Source organism: Zingiber officinale, chromosome 6B (genome assembly GCF_018446385.1).
Source record: "Zingiber officinale cultivar Zhangliang chromosome 6B, Zo_v1.1, whole genome shotgun sequence".
Classification (NCBI taxonomy): Eukaryota; Viridiplantae; Streptophyta; class Magnoliopsida; order Zingiberales; family Zingiberaceae; genus Zingiber; species Zingiber officinale.
The window spans coordinates 132,622,105-132,640,434 of NC_055996.1; the positions used below are offsets into that span (position 1 = coordinate 132,622,105).

At 36.7% G+C, this 18,330-nt stretch overlaps 1 protein-coding gene across 5 annotated transcripts; it reads right to left on the reverse strand.

The window, feature by feature from the left end:
- Positions 1-820: 820 nt before the first annotated feature.
- Positions 821-16,831, reverse strand: LOC121989583 (U-box domain-containing protein 4-like). Of its 5 annotated transcripts, none has more exons than XM_042543709.1 (7): positions 16,705-16,831; positions 16,454-16,605; positions 5,050-5,106; positions 4,466-4,746; positions 3,684-3,800; positions 1,580-3,559; positions 821-1,076 (listed from the first exon to the last, which is right to left on the reverse strand). In XM_042543709.1, the coding sequence occupies exons 4-7, from the start codon at positions 4,739-4,741 to the stop codon at positions 1,017-1,019; spliced, it is 2,433 nt and encodes an 810-aa protein (XP_042399643.1). In that variant the 5' UTR covers positions 4,742-4,746; positions 5,050-5,106; positions 16,454-16,605; positions 16,705-16,831; the 3' UTR covers positions 821-1,016. The 5 variants fall into 5 exon arrangements, with proteins under 5 accessions (XP_042399643.1, XP_042399644.1, XP_042399645.1 ...); XM_042543710.1 differs by having other exon boundaries at positions 16,454-16,599; positions 16,705-16,828; XM_042543711.1 differs by having other exon boundaries at positions 5,050-5,098; positions 16,454-16,822.
- Positions 16,832-18,330: the final 1,499 nt, after the last annotated feature.

Below are 18,330 nucleotides of genomic sequence, written 5' to 3' on the forward strand. Positions count from 1 at the left end.
TCGTCGAGGGGTGTTCTGCCTCTATTGGCGTTCTTAGAGCATCCGTAACACTGTTAATATTTCAACGTTAATATCTACGTGAATGTACTGTGAATATACTATAACATTAACGCATTCAAAGAATTGAACTAGTTAAATATTTACAGATTGAAAAAAAAATATGTATATATATAATAATATAGTCATGCATTAATAGTTGTAGATGCTCGTAGTGACTCTTGTTCATGGTCGCACTCAACCTTTTCAACCGGGCTATGCTGTCCGACGATGTCATGATCGTGAAATCTGGAGAGTACCTTTTCGACTGGACAATGCTGTCCGATGATGTCATTGATTGTGACTTCTGGAGCTGGAGCTACATCCTCACTCACTCCTTTGTTCATTTTTAAAAATCTAAATTCAGTTAAACAGATTAAATACATCAATTGATTGTTAGATGTAAAAATCAAATAGATTGTTTAATAATTAATTGTTCGACTTGACTTGAAAAATATTAGTCGATTGATGATGAAAAATTAATTATTTCAATTTTCAAACCAATTAATCGATGTATGAAAAATTGATTATTTCAATTTTTAAAAGAGTTCATCAATATTTTATTTCTTCAATTTATTTAATTTTTATTAAAAATTTCGATCAACCAGATTAAGTCTAAAAAAAAATCAATTTAGTCTATTTATTTCGATTTAAACAATTTAATTATTAACAGATTCATCACCTCTATTTATCATGTTTTAAACAAAAAAAAAGTTTTTTTTATTGCAAATCATTCCATTTCTGCATTATACAAAAGCTGAAATTTCAAGTAATTAAATGAACTCCGACGAGGTAAATATTACCTCTCAAAATGATCTGTATGTATCTTCTTTAACTGTGTAAAATTACGAAAATGTGATTATACCAAACCAACCAATAACATCAATGAACACTGTACACTTAGTCTCTGCTCTCCAAGACATTAGTTCAAAAACACTTAAAAGTAGCTACGGACCCAACACTAAAATAGAGATAGATTCTCATCTTCTGCCAGCATTCCCGTGGCGCTGACTCCGGAAATAACTTAGAAGTAATTGAGCCTGGAAAAGTTAAAAGGAGAAAAAAAAATGAAACACATGTTCAACTAACAGCTGCTGTGTTAATATCTAGGTAGGCTAATTTACTCTGGAATAAAACATCAACACAAGTATTAATATGATTAATTTCCATATAGCTACCGTAAAGCAAAAGGAATTTAAGTAGTAGTGCACTGGAAACTATGTAAACCAAACAATTGCAACTGGCTTATATCATATTTTGATACCAAGTAAGCTTGTTTAGACATAAGGAGAAAAAGAGACTGCCCAAAATAAGCTTTATTCTACAAGGTTTTCTTTTTCTCATTGCCACAAGAACAAGCCAATTGGCATGGCTACCAAACATATGTTAGGAATTTAGTTAGTAAAAGTTACGCACTTATGTTATTGTTTATTCACAAGCGCAAATAAATAGACGGTTAATTTACAAGAATTCAAAACTAATAGATGAGTGGAATACTAAATATGGTTATATTGGATTAAGCTACAAGAAAATGGAGAAATACCTTTTCTTTGGCTCGTGAAGAGCCAGCTTGTGATAATGCTACCAATGGGGGCACAGCACCTTCCTGAAGAACGAGCCTACAGTATCTACTACTGTTCATGCATAGCTGAAGCAAAGTTGCGGCGGCATTTTCTTTTCCCCGAGTAGATCCTAACTCAACAACCTCCACGAGTGCTGTGATGCCACCAGCTTGGGCAATGGCAGTTCTCCCTTCTGCTACGGTAGCAAGGTTTGACAAAACAGCCACCGCCTTGTCAACCATACCTGCTGCTGGGTCCATCAGCTCAACCAAATACTTGACGGCTCCAGCCTGCACAATCCGTGCTTTATTCTCATGAAATATCGACAAATTAAACAATGCTGTTGTAGCATCTTTCTTTCCTCGAGGAGTGCCATTAGCTAATAATTCTACCAAAGGTGCAATAGCACCAGAACGTCCAATCCGAACCTTGTTTTCTTCAATTACTGAGAGGCTATAAAATGTTGCTGCTGTGTTTTCTTTTGCTTCCGCGTTACCTGTCTCAAGAACATGAATCAGAGGGCCAATGGAATTTGCATTTCCAATGGCAATCTTATTGTTGTCATTAAGTGACAAGTTAAGAAGGGCTGTTACGGCATTTTCTTGGGTCTTGGGGTCTGTTGAATAAAGAAGACCAACCAACAAACTTATAGCTCCACAGTTTGCAATCACAATCCTATTTTCGATGTTGTGCTTAGCAAGAAGACGCAACTCTCCAGTGGCATTTCTCTGCACGTCCATGGAACCAATTTTTAAATCCTCAATTAGCTTACGGATTTCAGATTCAGCATCTGATAGATCAGACCTGGAGTCCAAAGACTGAGAATGGACATGAGAGGCTGAGTCGGCTGACGGACGTCTCCACATATTTTGACTTCTAGAACGAGCCTCAACGAATCCTAGAGGAAACTTAGGTTCTTGTCGTGGGGCAGAGGAAGCTTGGGAATCCTGTGCAAGTTCACCTGAAGCATCACTGGTATAATAGGTCAGATCGCTTGAAAACTGTGAAATCACATTGGCATCTCCGGGTTGTTCAAGATTGTCATGGATTAGATCCAGTTTTGATTGGTCAACAATTTGGCTGCCAGAACGTGCATTCCTTAGTTCCACACCAGACTCCTGATTGGAGTCAATTGTTGCTAATGGCAATCCTGAATGGTTTGTCTCCAATCCATTGGTAATTTGCAGAGTGGCTAAATTGGAGGAAACATGCGGGGACAATACAGATTTTTCACTAACATAAGTCTCCTGAGATGTCAAACCATTTGATGGATGTGAATCCTTCTGTGAAGATGCTTTACCATAAGATTCAAGAGCTCTTGGAAGGTTAGTATTCATCGCGTGACCAGCATGAGAGACAAGATCATTATCACTCACATCTGTAAGTTCTAGGAATGAAGGAAAATTTGAACTTGTGGAATTCAGTGGATCAGGAAGCCTAATCTCATTTGATTCACACCAGTTTGCAATTAGTGCCTTAACGGTGAAATTTGGGATCAAATTTGAATGCCTAAGTGTTTGACGTGTTCTAGGACAAACATCAATGCCCTGATCAAGCCATTTTTGTATGAAAGCACGCTCATAAGTTTGACCGGATTCTACAATGACAGGATCAGACATCAGATTTAGAGAAAGTGGGCAGCAGAAGTCAGCAGGAACAGAAACACCATTGACAGTGCGCACCTGATGGATCTTAGTATAGCAATCATGCATATAAGTGAAAAGAGCAATGATGTTATCAATGTCCTCTATTTCTAGTAGGGTATTATGGTTGCAACCGAGCTTCACTTTGAGCTTCTCAAGTGTGACAACCTCCAACAGCAATTCTTCATTAGACAACAAGCTCAGAGAGCTTGAAATTATATTTAAATACTCGGAACTGGGGAAACCATTGTCTGACTGATCTCTAATTGCTTTTTCAATAGCAACCGATATTTGTTTCTCATCCAAGAACTGAATTTCCTGCACAGTAAATGGATGTGATTGTAGCTAAATACAACCAGAAAGGATAAAATACAATATCAGGAACTTAATATATTCCAGAAAATGCATTTGAAAACTACAAATTGTTTATTTTCTCTTTTACCTCCATGCATTTTACAGCCATACTATCTTCAGGAGACAGAAGCACAGAAGTAACCAGTTGACATATTTCATGTGTAGAAGAATAAATCTTTGTAACAATGGTTTCTATCTGCAAAACCTGCAGTAAGCAAATAAGTTACAATTACAAGTAAACTGTGGGCTTCAACAGCATCCTAGTTTCTAACAGGGAAACACAAGTTTCTTATATCATAGGTTTTTAAAGATAAAACAGAGTTAATATGTAATTAGTTAAAAGACATTCCACTGATATAATAGTAGAGGTGCAGGTGATAATGCGAACAAACAACAGAGGAACAGAATTTCAATCCCTTCAAACTTATTGTAGTTCTCTTGCTAAAAAAAGAAATAGAATCAAGCTTAAAGAGTCAATATATTGTTTTCCAGTAGTCGAGTTGCCTCTTTGTCTAATTGCAAATAGAAATCACTAAAGAATATTTGATCTGATAATCTACTAGCATGAAAATGAAAAGTTCACATGATAGAGCCAATGACAATCATATAGACCAAGAGTTCGCATGCTAGCTTGTCAACCAAACTCTAAACTGTGTATAAGTAATGATAATGAGGGAAAGATGACAATTGCATGAACTTGCTTTAGCTAGTAAAGATGTTCATGAAACATCGCAGAGAAATTAAAAGAATTATGGGCTTATTTGAATATAATTATGGTAAAGTTCTAAGAATGCAAATGCAATTCATTCCATAGAATAAGCTTAAAGGGAAGATATTAGATGTAATAATTTAACAAGCTCGTCAACTTACAAAATAAATTTTACTCATCAATGGATGCCAACTAAGGATAAGTTCCCTTGCTTTATTAATTGCAGCTTCAAGTTCATCCAACACTTTGACTAGTTTCACATCCAATGATATACCGGAAGCAACAATTTCATCACATACTGGTTTAAAATTCTCAAGGATGTGATTGATTTTTTGACAGTATCTCTGAAGTAATTCAAGTTGTACATTGCTGCTGGAAGATACAAAGCCAAACTCAGTCACACTATATAGTAGTGCCTCTGACAATGGTGGCTCCATTGTATCTACAGAAATGCCCAAAACAGTGAGTACACTCATCAAGATTCAGAACCCCCCAAAGTTAAACTTAAAACCATGCATGAATAGACAAAGGAATTTATATATAATACAATTAAATAACACAAATATTCAAACTTGGCAATTTTACATTAAGTAGGGCATTTAAAACAGTTAATTAAACCAATTAATCAATTCTAGTCATATATTAGTTATAAACCAACCAAGCTTATGACAGATTTAACACAAACATTAAAGATGGAACAGGACCTGTCAAAATGCAACTAATTAAACCCATATTAGTAAATTACCTATGTCCTTTCTCTGTCAAATCACTGGTTTCCCTTCTGTCTTCCTCTCCTTTATAACTTTGAAAAGAAATAGAAATTAGTAGTTAATCATAAATTAAAAAAATTCCTGGAGACTATTTATTAACTTTGCATGCGTGCAGAGAAAGGAAGAGCAATTATTTAAGTACCACCTGTTATTAAATAAGATTACTGGAAGTGTATATTTTAAATAGCATGGATTAAACCAAAATTGTCTGCATGTCAACATTATTTATAGCTACATGAGAAACGTATATTGAATTTGACCACAGGGTCGGAGATATGGTCATCTGCTACAAAGAATGTGTTAGTGCAGAAAGTATCCGACGATCGAACCTATGTTTAATTATGTCAAAGGGTCCAAAGTTAAGTTGTCTTGTGATCTAACAAGTTTGAATGAGCTCGCAAGAAAGTCTAAGTGTTCTTAGGCAAAAGTCCTAGCTGCGGTTAGGCAAGTGAAAAACCCTAGGAGGTAGTAACCCTAGGTCCTAAGGGGCGGTAACCCTAGGTAAGGAAAAGTCCTAGCTGCGGTTAGGCAAGTGGAAAACCCTAGGGAGTAGTAACCCTAGGTCCTAGGAGATAGTAACGCTAAGCGGTGGTAACCCTAGGCGGAAAGTCTTGGCGGGTCGACAACTTCAGGCAAAATCCTAGAGTCGGGGACTCTATGTTGAAATCCTGGTGTCGCGAACCAGGTGGAAGTCTGGACGGGTCATGAAGCGGACGTCCAGCATGAAGACCGGAAGCTTCAGACACTGAGCAAAAGTCCAGTTGGTCTGGAGGATCAATCTGGTAACAGGTAAACTCAACTGAGAGGAATAGGTGAGGATGTGTTCCCCGATGAGGGAACAGTAGGTGTCGGTTCGACCTAGGATTTCCGAGAAACTCAAAGTCAGAATCGGACAATCCGAAGACTGTCAAATGTTTTATTATTCATATCTTTATTGTACTAACTTTGTTCTGTAGGATATATGTTGTGTTTGGACTAACATACCTTACAGGAACGGTGAATCACAATAAAATGCTCGGATGAACAATGTCCAAGGCGCCTTCGGGGTTGTTGGAGGCGCCTCGGGCGGCTTGGCTGTAGCTGCGCAGGAAGCAGGGTAGAAGGCGCCTTCCAAGGACGCTGAATGCGCCTTCCAAAGACGTTGAAGGTGCCTTGGACAGCTGATGGAAGGCGCCTTCCAAGGACACTGAAGGCGCCTTCAGGTGGATAATCAGCGATCGCAGCGGAGATTATCGACGACCGAGATTTGGGGGATAAGAGTTCGTTGAAGGCGCCTTCCAAGAAGCTTGAAGGCGCCTTCAACGACCCTATATAAGCAGGTCACGAATTGATGCATGGTAGACTTCAAATTGCAATCTTTCTACTGTGCACTGCTCTACAAGATGAACCTCTACTCGGTAACGTAACTCTGGCAACCGGGCGACGCTCAGCTGCTGTTCCGACAATTGACGACTACTTCCATAATCTTTTATTGTCAGTATAATCTTTTTAAGTTCAATACTTGTAATTAATCTTGTAAAGATTCTCGAGCTTATAGTGATTGTCCATCGAAGGCGATCAACAATTGCGGGCCATGGAATATGAGTCGACACGGACTCTGAACCAAGTAACCAAAAATGTTAGCGATTGCTTTTAGTTTACTTCTATATTCCGCTGCGTATTTACAAAACGAACGAATTAGCCACGAGCGCTATTCACCCCCCTCCCCTAGTGCTTTTCGATCCAACAATTGGTATCAGAGCGGGGTCGTTTCGAATCGGTGAAACCACCATTCAAGCAATTTTTTCGTGGTAATTTTTTTTTAATTTTCGGAGTCAATCGGAATCGGTAAAATTGCCGCCTTCCGATCTGTTTTTTCGATCGAGTTCTTTCGTTTCTCGAAGTTGGTGCAAACACCACTCGAGTTTTTATTATATTCTCTTGTTCCCGCACTACTAATCTAAGACCAAGTCTTGGAATCTTTGTTGTCCTTTTATTGTGTGCGAGATTCTATTTCAATTGCCCATCAAGAAGGCTATAGCATAGCCCGCCCGTCTCTCTTCTCCGGCGAAGACTTCGACTACTGGAAGGGCCGAATGGAGTATCATCTGAACACTCAGGTGGAAATGTGAATAATAATTCAGACTGGATTCACATGTCCTACCGAAGATGGAGTCCTCATCCCCTGCGACAAATGGGACTCACCAACCCACAAGAAGATTGAAGTCGATGCAAAAGCAATCTGCACTTTCCAATGTGGCCTAAGCAAAGAATAGCTGAACCGGGTTGGTCCCTTCAACAGTGCAAAGGAGTTGTGGGAAAAATTGATCGAGTTGCATGAGGGCACTTCCGACACAAAGGTAAGCAAATGAAACTTAATTTTGAATAAGGAGTTATATAATATAAAAATGCAGGAAGGTGAGTCAGTGAGCCAGCTTCATGCTCGCATACAAGATCTACTAAACGAACTCCACACAATCGGACAGAAGGTTGAAAATCGCGACGTCATCAGGTATGCATTAAATGCATTTCTAAGGAACACCTTGTGGGCATCCATGGTAGATGTTTACAAAGTGTCTAAGGATTTGTCATTAATCAAATTAGACGAATTATTTTCAGAATTCGAGCTTCATGAACAATCTAATACTACTCCGGCCGAGAAAGGTATTGCTTGGATTGTGGGAACAAGCAGAACGCGGTAACCAAAAGCAAAGCGCAGAATCGAATCCAAGTCCGAAGATGAATCGGACTCAGAAGACGACGAAATTACCGCCGAGCTATACGGAAAATGTACAAAAAGAAGAAGGTGACTCAATCAAATACGAAGGTCAAGTCTGGAGTTACATGCTACGGCTGCAACCAGAAGGGACATTACAAGTCGGACTGTTTGAACCAGAAGCAATGAAGAAGGAAGTCCTTGAAAGCAATGTGGTCCGAGTCCTCTGATGATTCCGACGAAGAACACAAGTAAACAAGCTACCTTGCTCTACCGGTACAAGCGTACGTTGCTGAAACCGAGTCCGAGTCTGATATCGAGAGCGAATCGGAAACCAAGTCCGAGAGAAGCTACGAATCTGTATCCGTTTCCAAATGGCCTAATCACATTGTAAGCTCTCTAATTTCTGGTACTAACGTAAATGATTTACAAAATTTAGTTTCATATTTATTAAAGAAATTGGCCAAATCCAACGTCCGAGTCAAGTCACTCCAAAATGAGGTAACAATCCTTAAGGAGGAGACTAACCTAAGTTCTTTGACTGAGCAAGTTTAGGAAGAAAATTCCAATTTGAAAACTCAAGTCAAAGAACTCAAGGACTCATTGAAACGGTTCACTTTGGGTTTCAAGAATCTTGATCTGATTCTTGGAAAATAAAGGACCGTATACAACCGAACTGGGCTTGGATACAAGGTCAAACAAAGATTTAGATCCTACTTATCATTAGTAAATCGATCAAATAGAAAATTAGTCCAAGCATGGGTCCCTAAGTCAAACTTGATTAATCAAGTTGGACTTGGTCAATATTGGGTCCCCAAGGATCAAATCCATTATCTTGATAGACCCTATCAAAGCTATGATCCAGGGGAGCCAATAGAAAAATAATTTTTATCAATAAATAGATTTGTTTGATACTTGCCTCACTGCTTTCATTATGCATGCTTAGATTAGAATAGATAAAGATCTCGGCTTGATTCACATTTGACTTGTTAGACCTAGGAGTTCCAGAAAGGAAATTAAATATTCAATTTATTTGAAAGGATTTGTCTAAAAGTGGTGGATGATATCATACCCAAGAAGGTCTAGTGCCTTGCCATAGTCTGGAAGTCAATCATTGAAATAAATATTTAATTGACTACCTGAAAAACCTTAGTCTAACTCAATTATAAATCAATCCTTAGATTGTAATTTAAATTGAATATTAAATTAACCATCTCACAAAACTATTAAAGTTCTATTATTGAAAATCTAGAAAAGAGGGTGATGGACCTAGGTTTAAAATAGTTAAAATTAATTCAATTAAGTTAACTTGATTAATTTCAAAATCTTACTTAATATTATAATTATTTATAAAATCATAATTAATTTCAAAATTAATTTTAAAATCTTAATGAATTCAAAAATCTTAATTATTTGATTATTAATTTTCAAATCATGATTAATATGTAAGTTTATAATTAATTTTCAATATATCTTCAAAATCTTCAAAATTTTAATTATTGTCAAATGTTTAAATCTAATTAAACTCATATTTTAAAATCTGAAATTTAAACTCATTGAAAATTCAAACTTATATTTTAAAATCTCAATATTTTTAAATATTGATAAAATTAAATAAACTTAATTCCGTAGTGTGTGTAACTGAACATGTTTGATAACCTAGAATTGATGACATGAAAAATTAAGAAAAAAATTAGAAAAATAAATAATAACTTTTATATTTATTTTACATGCTTGGACTCTAGTCTCTTCAAAATTTTTAAAGCATTAATCAAGGGGGAATGAAAGGAAGTTAAGGCATTAATTTTTTTTTTCAAAATTCCAAAGTTAAATTATTTTTCTTTGAAAAAGTTGAACTATTTTTAAATCTAAGTGTTTATCAAAATATTTTTAAAGCTAAGTTTTTATCAAAATTTTTAAATCTAAATGTTTATCAAAATATCTTTGAAGCTAAGTTTTTATCAAAATTTTAAATCTAAGTGTTTATTAAAATATTTTTAAAGCTAAGTTTTTATCAAAATATTTTTAAATCTAAGTGTTTATCAAAATATTTTTAAAGCTAAGTTTTATCAAAATATTCTTAGTGAAGTTTTTATAACAATATTTTTAAAAGCTAAAAGTATTTCTATCAAAAGTTTTTTAAGCTATGTACTTAACTAAGTTTTTATCAACTTTTTTTTTGCTAAGTACATAACTTAGTTTTTATCAAATTTTTTTTTAACTGAGTTTTAATCAAAATCCTTTTTAAGCTGAGTACTTTTAACTAAGCCTTTTTCAAAACCTTTACAAAGCTAAAATTTAGCTAAGTTATTTTTTTTTTTTGAAAAAGCTAAGATAGCTTCAAAACCTAAGATTAGCTAAGTTTTTTTTACAACTAAGTAATTTTCAAAGCTAAAATTTAGCTAAGTTTTTTTTTAAAGCTAAGTATTTTCAAAGCATTTCTAAATTAGCTGAATGTGTTTCAAAACACTTATTTTTTAAAAGCTAAGTTTAGCTCAGTTTTTTTTTAAAAAAAGGCCGACTCACTTTCAAACGGTTAAAAATTAGCTAAATTTTTTAAGTGTTACCCTTTAAGGGGAGCTTAAAATAGAATAAATATTTTTTTTATCTTTACATGTAAAACTACTCTCTCAACTTAGTATTATTTTTTATTTATGTCAAAGGGGGAGAGAAAAGTCAAAGTTAAGAATTTAAACATAACTTTTATGAAACGGGAAGCATAAGGGAGTTTTTTTACAAATTATTGTTCATGCTTAAATTCCTTTATTTATTGTTATGTTTTACTTAACTTTGAACTGTATTGCCATAATCAAAAAGGGGGAGATTGTTGGTGCGGGAAGCAAGAACGATCGAACTTGGGTTTTGATTATGTCAAATGGTACAAAGTTAAGTTGTCTTGTGATCTAACAAGTTTGAATGAACTTGTAGGAAAGTCCTAAGTATTTTTAGGTAAAAGTCCTAGCTGCGGTTAGGCAAGTGGAAAACCCTAGGGGTGGTAACCCTAGGTCCTAGGAGGCAGTAACCCTAGGTCCTAGGGGACGGTAACCCTAGGTAAGAAAAAGTCCTAGCTGCGGTTAGCAAGTGGAAAACCCTAGGGGGTGGTAACCCTAGGTCCTAGGGGGTGGTAACTCTAGGCGAAAAGTCTTGGCGGGTCGAGGGTTTCGACACTCAGCTGCTGTTCCGACAATTGACGACTACTTCCATAATCTTTTATTGTCGGTATAATCTTTTTAAGTTCAGTACTTGTAATTAATCTTGTAAAGATTCTCGAGCTTATAGTGATTGTCCACCGAAAGCGATCAACAATCGCGGGCCTTGGAGTAGAAGTCGACACAAACTCCGAACCAAGTAACCAAAAGTATTAGCGATTGCTTTTAGTTTACTTCTATATTCCGCTGCGTATTTACGAAACGAACGAATTAGCCACGAGCGCTATTCACCCCCACCCCCACCCCCCCTCTAGCGCTTTTAGATCCTACAGAATGCTTCGCAAACAAAATTGTTGAAAGTAGCACATAATAGAGTAGAATCAAGTGTGGCCAATGCACTAAGGAGTCCAGTTATAAGAAACATGGGAAGAAATTATTGTACCAGTAAAAGTAAAAATGATAACAATACTTGTTGGGCTACCTTGTAGGGCCGAGCTACTTTGTAAGGCTGAGTTGTTGAGTTACAGAGTCGGCCGAGTTGTTGAGCTATCGAGTTGCAAAGTCGGCTGAGTTGTCGAGTTCTCGAAAACAGAGATGCTAAGACATGCGTTCAACACAGTTTCTTTAAAACAGATTCGCCCCCCTGCAGCTATGCTTCGAGGTCATGTTGGGCGTCTGTTCGAGGATACAATAGGAGAAACCACGTAGACAACCAAGTACTGGTTGTTAGTGGCGAACCAAGTGTGTACTTGATTGCTATCACGAAGATTCTACCGAGTGAAATGCACGACAGGGAGAGAAGTTTTTAGGGAACGAAGGTGGAAACTTTTGCATCCCTATGCTCATCGTTAAGGCTTTCATCCCTACGCTGCATTGAATGGTCAAGTAAAGGCGATTTAATGCCCAAGGTTAATGCCAACCACCAACAATTAAAGGTCAGCTATTACTCTCTAGGTCATTAGGATTCAGGGTAATGTTTCTGTTACACTCTTGAGCAAAAAGATTTGAATGGCAAAATGTTGAAGTTAGGAATTTAAAATTATTAAAAGTTAATGCGTTGCTTTCAAAGGCAAGGGTAAATCAGTGACAAAGGGGAAATGAGGGGGAAATAAAAATAAAAAATTCTAAGAGATACTAGACGGGTTCTAATTTAACACCTATTTCAAAGTTTTATGGGTTGAGCCGACGGAGGGCGACTTCGCTGGGGAAAAGCTCGTCGATGACACAACTCCTCCAGGCATGGGAACTCTCGATGGCAAGGCAAGTAGATTTCCCCTAGTAGGTATGGGATGAGTGGTTCTTCTTGTTGGCTTGCAAATCAAACTCGATGTTGACCTTGCTTCGGTGCAAGGGTGTTTGCTTGATTTTTCTCTTGTTCTGTTCCAAATTTCAGAGATGTAGGATGTTTTTCTTGACGATTTCATTGCTTCCTTGTAATGGTCTTGTTCCATTGAAAAGGGTTCAGGATTCATAGATGGGTTTCAGTTTCTTGCAATGCTCTTCGAGAGGCTTTAGTACTTCTGGATGTTGATCAGATTTGGGAAACGGGGTTTGGATTTGATAATGTACTCGTTCCTCCTCAAGCTAGCAGCAGATTTGGTAGATTGCAAATTTGTTTTCGTTGTTGTATTGCTTCTCCATAATGGGTTCGGTTGTTCTATAGCAGATTAGGAGATTTTGAATGGTTTTCCTATGTAGCACCTCTTCCTCATATGGGTTTCAATCTCCTGCTACATATTTGGGTAGATTGCAAATTCATTTTCTATGTTGCATTTCTTCCACAGATTAGTCCTGATTTTCTATTGCAGATTTGGAAGTTTTGAGTAAACTCGGTAGTAGCAATTTTTCCTCATAAGAGGTTTGTTTTCCCTGCAGCAGAGTTGGTTGAGTCCAAATTGTTTTTGAGGTTGTATTGTTTCTTCATATTGAATCCGGTTTCCTACGGCAGCTTTGGGAGTTTACGAATGGGATTTCTTTTATGTTGTGTTCTCTTTTCTGTTAACTCAAGTTTTGGGACAGCATTAGAAGAATAGAAATTTGTGTGGATTAAGTAGTTGTTCTTTCAATATTGCCTAAGATATCTAGATGGGAGGAACTATGCATGTTTGCGTGTATGGAATGATATAATAGAGTATGTATCTCCTATTAGGATAATTCAAAGATTATGTGCGTGAGTGGTGAAAATACGGGATGGGTGCCTCGGAATGAGCTCCGGGGAGGGCCCTTCCAAACATGACTAATAATGCAATGTATGATGGCTCTGGCCAAATAGATATAAATTCCCTTAAGAGGTACCTCTCGACGGTAACATGACTAATAACGCAATGTATGATGGTTCTGGCCAAACAGATATAAATTCCCTTAAGAGATACCTCTTGACAGTTTATGATCAGGGACCAAATGAATGTGCTCTACTGGTGGTCGCCACATTTGCATCATGTTTATTTTTTTGGGTTATGTTTAAGTATTCTTTCATGTGTGTAAGTATGCCATGCTCGATGCTCTTTGACTTTATTCCTATCAAATGAATGTCTAAGTTTTCTCTTAGGTATAAGTAAGTTCATACTCCTTATTTCCTAATTTCTGCACTCAATCTGCTATTCATGTCATTTACCTACTAGTACAATTTACTTGCCGGGTTCGTGGACTAATGAAATAAATGATGCAGGTTGCGGAGATGGCACTAAGGATGTGGTAGGGGACATGGAGGTGGAGTAACTGAGGAGACGAGGTGGAATGCACAACACACTGTCAGGGGTCCCTAGAGCATGTTATACCATTTGGTCTTTCAAATTGTGCTATGGATATAAGTTGGAAACTAATTGTTTGCTTACCTAGCATGAGTTCATAAAATTTTCCTTTGACTGTCGTATGTTCGGTTTGAGGTTCATTGGGCTGAAAGTTTTCCTTCTTTTGATTTTTTTAAAAAAAAAGTTACTTGTGGTGTGTTATAATTATGGTGTTACAAGTAGACTGTAAGGGTCTTTTCAATTGATATCAAAATAGTCGTTCCTAAAGGACAATGTGTGCATAAAATCTCATCAACGACTCGGATACTTCCGCCTTCAAGTCTGTAAGATCTACCTTTCAAAAGTTATAGTCATGAATCTAATTATGTACTTTAGCTATGATATGTACATATAAATATGCATATGTGAGGTAATGACGGAGATATTTTGGGACATTTAGGTTATGACTACTAGAAGAAACAACGGTGAAGTTGGTGGATAGAACAATCAGTTTTTAGTAAGTCCGTTTTTCGTGGGACTTACTGTGCTCCTACAAGAGTAAAGTTGAATTCATGGGGAGCAGATTCAGCAACTGATGAGAGCTAGGGAAAATGAAAGTGCTTTCAACCGCCCCACAGTTAATGTGAACCCGGTTTACCGACAGTTCGACTGAGTCCAACAGAATTCAAGGGTATCACCGACCCAATTATTGTGGAAGGATGGATCCAATCATTGGAGACGATTTACGACTTCATGCAGCTCACTGAAGCGGCAAATTTAAGTGTGCGATATTCATATTACGTGATGATGCTCAGTTTGGTGGGAGGATGCCCGTTCTGCGATGGACTTGACTACTTTGACATGGGCTGGTTTTAAATAAGTGTTCTATGGGAAGTACTTCACAATGGCCAGCAAAACCCAACTGGCAAGGGAATTCTTGGAGACATGACAACGGTTGAATATGTCAAGAAGTTTGAGAGAGGACGTTATTTCGTGCCCATGGTTGTCGAACAACCACCAGAGGAGCTGAAACATTTTATCGAAAAGTTGAGTGTTGCAATCCGACATGATGTCAAGCTGAGCAGGGTTACCACACTTAAAGCGGCAGTGGATCAGGTATTGATGTCAGAGAGAGACAGGAATGAAATGATAAAAGATGCACATAACAAGAGGATAAGTTACCAAGGAAGGGAACAGCAAGGGTCAAGTAGAAAGAAGCCTTTCCTGTTTAGTTTCAAGGAAAGCAGCAGAATTAGACTCAGACACGACAACGACCTCAGGGATCTCGACCCGCCGCTGACGGCACTATCCCCAAGGTTAACGACAGGGTTTCGTATCCCAAGTGTGGGAAAGTTCATGTTGGGCAGTATCTGATGGGTTCGAATGCTTGTTACATGTGAAAGAAATCAGGACACTTTGCTAAAGACTGCCCCTAGCTTAAGGAACCAACCAAAGGAAGAGTATTTGCTATGACTCAGGAGTAGGTCAATCATCAATTATGATTTTTGTTGCCGACCTACCTGTCCATGCGTTAATAGATTCCGGAGCTACCCATTCTTTTATATTTGTGTCATATATCGCAAAGTTGGGCATTAAACCTAATAGAATGACGATGGAATATAGTGTTTCCTTACCCTCAGGAGAAGAACTGCACAACAATAATATGGTCAAACATGGTGGCTAGATATTAATGGAGTCCACAAAAAATTGGTAAAATCTTAGTTCTTGATTTTGGAACCAAAGTTTTTATTTAAACCAAAAATCTAAGCCATCCAATAGTAATATGTTTAAAAATAGAGGTTTATTTTTTAAACCCAACAATTTAGTCGGGATGCCCTAAGTTGAGTATGTGGAAAGTAGACGAGCACTTGCACCCATTCTGAAGACGATGGATTACAGTGACAGAGTTTTGCACCAAAACCTAAGAGAGAAGTTATGAATCAACATAATATTTTCCAAAATGTAAATGAAAATTCTAGATATAATTAAAGAAATTATTTGTGATCAACATTTTTATAGTAGTTTATAATAAAATTCATTTTTTAAAATATAATATGTTTTAAAAATATTATGTTGAAAATATCAAAAGCATGAAAATAAACAAGTTGAACTATTTTCATAAAAATGAAATTTTCTTATAAATTGCTATTAAAATGATGCACGAATAGTTTCTTCATTTGTATCATGAATTTTTATTTTTCTTTTGGAAAATATTATGTTAGACTCATGACTTCTCTTAGCCTTTGATGCAAAAACCCCTCACCTTGATCCTTTGTCTTCACAATGGCTACAAGTGCTCGTTTACCTTCCTCAAGCCCAACTTACCAATCTCACGCAATAAATTACTTAACAAAAGGTAGACAAATCATCAAGTAACACATCATCATTTAAGAGTTAGAACTTCGTTGTGGTGCTACCATGCTCATTTAATACCCCTCTTTGTTTGATTACCATCATCAATGAATACCATCTTGGTTGGTCCTCTAAATTAACAAGACCTTCGAGCAAAGGGGAGAACCCATGCATAATTGACTTAGGTGTCGATGACTTCTGCTGTGATGCCACATAATTCTAGCCCCAAACGCATCGAGTGCGAGGGAACCATTTAATAACAAAATAATAATAATAATAAATCTGAATCATCGAGCTAGTTTCACGCGGATTCGAGTATTCGACTCTCCGACGCAGGAACAAATAGCAACCACCAAAAAGGATCAAGCATTTAAAGATGTATAGAAATAAAAGGCGAATTAGTCGTTCGAAAAACTAGATACCTAGCGAAGAAAGAGGCTGAGTAAGAGCTAACCTCCTGTTCCGACAGTGGTCTGCGCCGCATGAGCTGCTCGATCTGCTCATCGAGGTTGGCACGGCAGCTGGGCGCCTCTGCGACCCCGTTCGAAACCCTAACAAGATCTCCTCGCCCACTGCGAATCCAACTCCCTCGCTCTTCCTCTAAATCTTCCAGGCGAGCGGCGCGCAAAATTAAGAAATCGTTGCGCAAAATTGTAGAAAAGAGATATTCCTCACAAATTTAAGCTAAAGAAAACTCCCTGAAACCTGCGAGGATTAGCTGTTATCAGTCGCGCACGTAGCGAACGATCAGTTTTTTGTGCGCAAGAAGCACCAGACAATCGTGGTCCCGGGAAGAACGCCCTTGCCTTTCCTGTATGCTGTCCGGGACAATGTTAGGCCGACGAGGATTGGAATAATTAATACCCCCAAATTTAAGCTAAAGAAAACTCCCTGAAACCTGCGAGGATTAGCTGTTATCAGTCGCGCACGTAGCGAACGATCAGTTTTTTGTGCGCGAGAAGCACCAGACAATCGTGGTCCCGGGAAGAACGCCCTTGCCGCTGGCTATTTTCCTGTATGCTGTCCGGGACAATGTTAGGCCGACGAGGATTGGAATAATTAATACCGCAGTCCAGTGGCTAGTGACGTCACTACATCACAGACTCGGTGATGTTGGATAATTCAATCCGATCAAAAGAAACCTGATTAAATATAAATTTATCAGTTGATAATCGGTTGTTCCAATTATGAAAAATTTATCGTCCGGGCCACGTAAAGCGGTGAGATGTTTTCCTAACTAATTACGTATGCACGGTCCATTCCCCACTAGAGCGCAATGTGAAATTAATTTTTTTCTATGAAAAGACAACCCTTGACTTAAAAAAAGTAAAATAAAATAAAATTATCATAAAGTCATTCTCAATAGTTTTTTTTATAAAATATTGATTTTGTTGTAAAAATAATCTATTTTAATGATTTAAAATTTAACGTATATATATAATATACGTTGTTTTTTTCTATGAAAAGACAACCCTTGACTTAAAAAAAGTAAAATAAAATAAAATTATCATAAAGTCATTCTCAATAATTTTTTTTATAAAATATTGATTTTGTTGTAAAAATAATCTATTTTAATGATTTAAAATTTAAGGTATATATATAATATATGTTGTTGACGGGTGATGAGAAGTGTGGTGTATTCTATAGCATAGTTTAATTCTCACGTATGATATATTTACGGTAAATAAGAGAAAAATCTCCAATCATAATTGAATATAAAAGGTCCAAAAACGAATATAATTCTTCTTAAAGTCAGCATTTTATATTAAAATCGAGTATATTTTCTATCAAAATTGTCCCTCTTATTTGTTAGGTATAAAAAGTCTAAAAACAAGTATAATTCCTGTTAAATTCAGCATTTTATACTAGAATCCAGTACTCTATACTAGGATCGAGTATATTTTCTATCAAAATTAACCTTCATATTTTTTTGTACAAATAGTCTAAAAATGAGTATAATTCTATTAAATTCAGCACATTAAACTAAAATCGAGTATATTTTTAGGTGAAAAAAGAATCGTACTCAATTTGATATAAAATATACTAGATTCTAATTTAATATACTGAATTTAAGAAAATTTATACTGATTTTTAGACTTTTTGTACTTAAAAATATCATGCGTAATTAGGTAAATATGTTTGATTGGGGAGTGAAAAAAAAATTTATGGATGGGGACTGCATGCAAAGATTTATTTATCACTAGGGACTGCATGCAAAATTACTCATATATTTATATTTATTGAACTAATTAGTAAAATTAGAATATCATGTTAGGTCATGAATTTATAGAATATGATCAGATCATCTTTTTAAGATTAATCAAGTTGTAA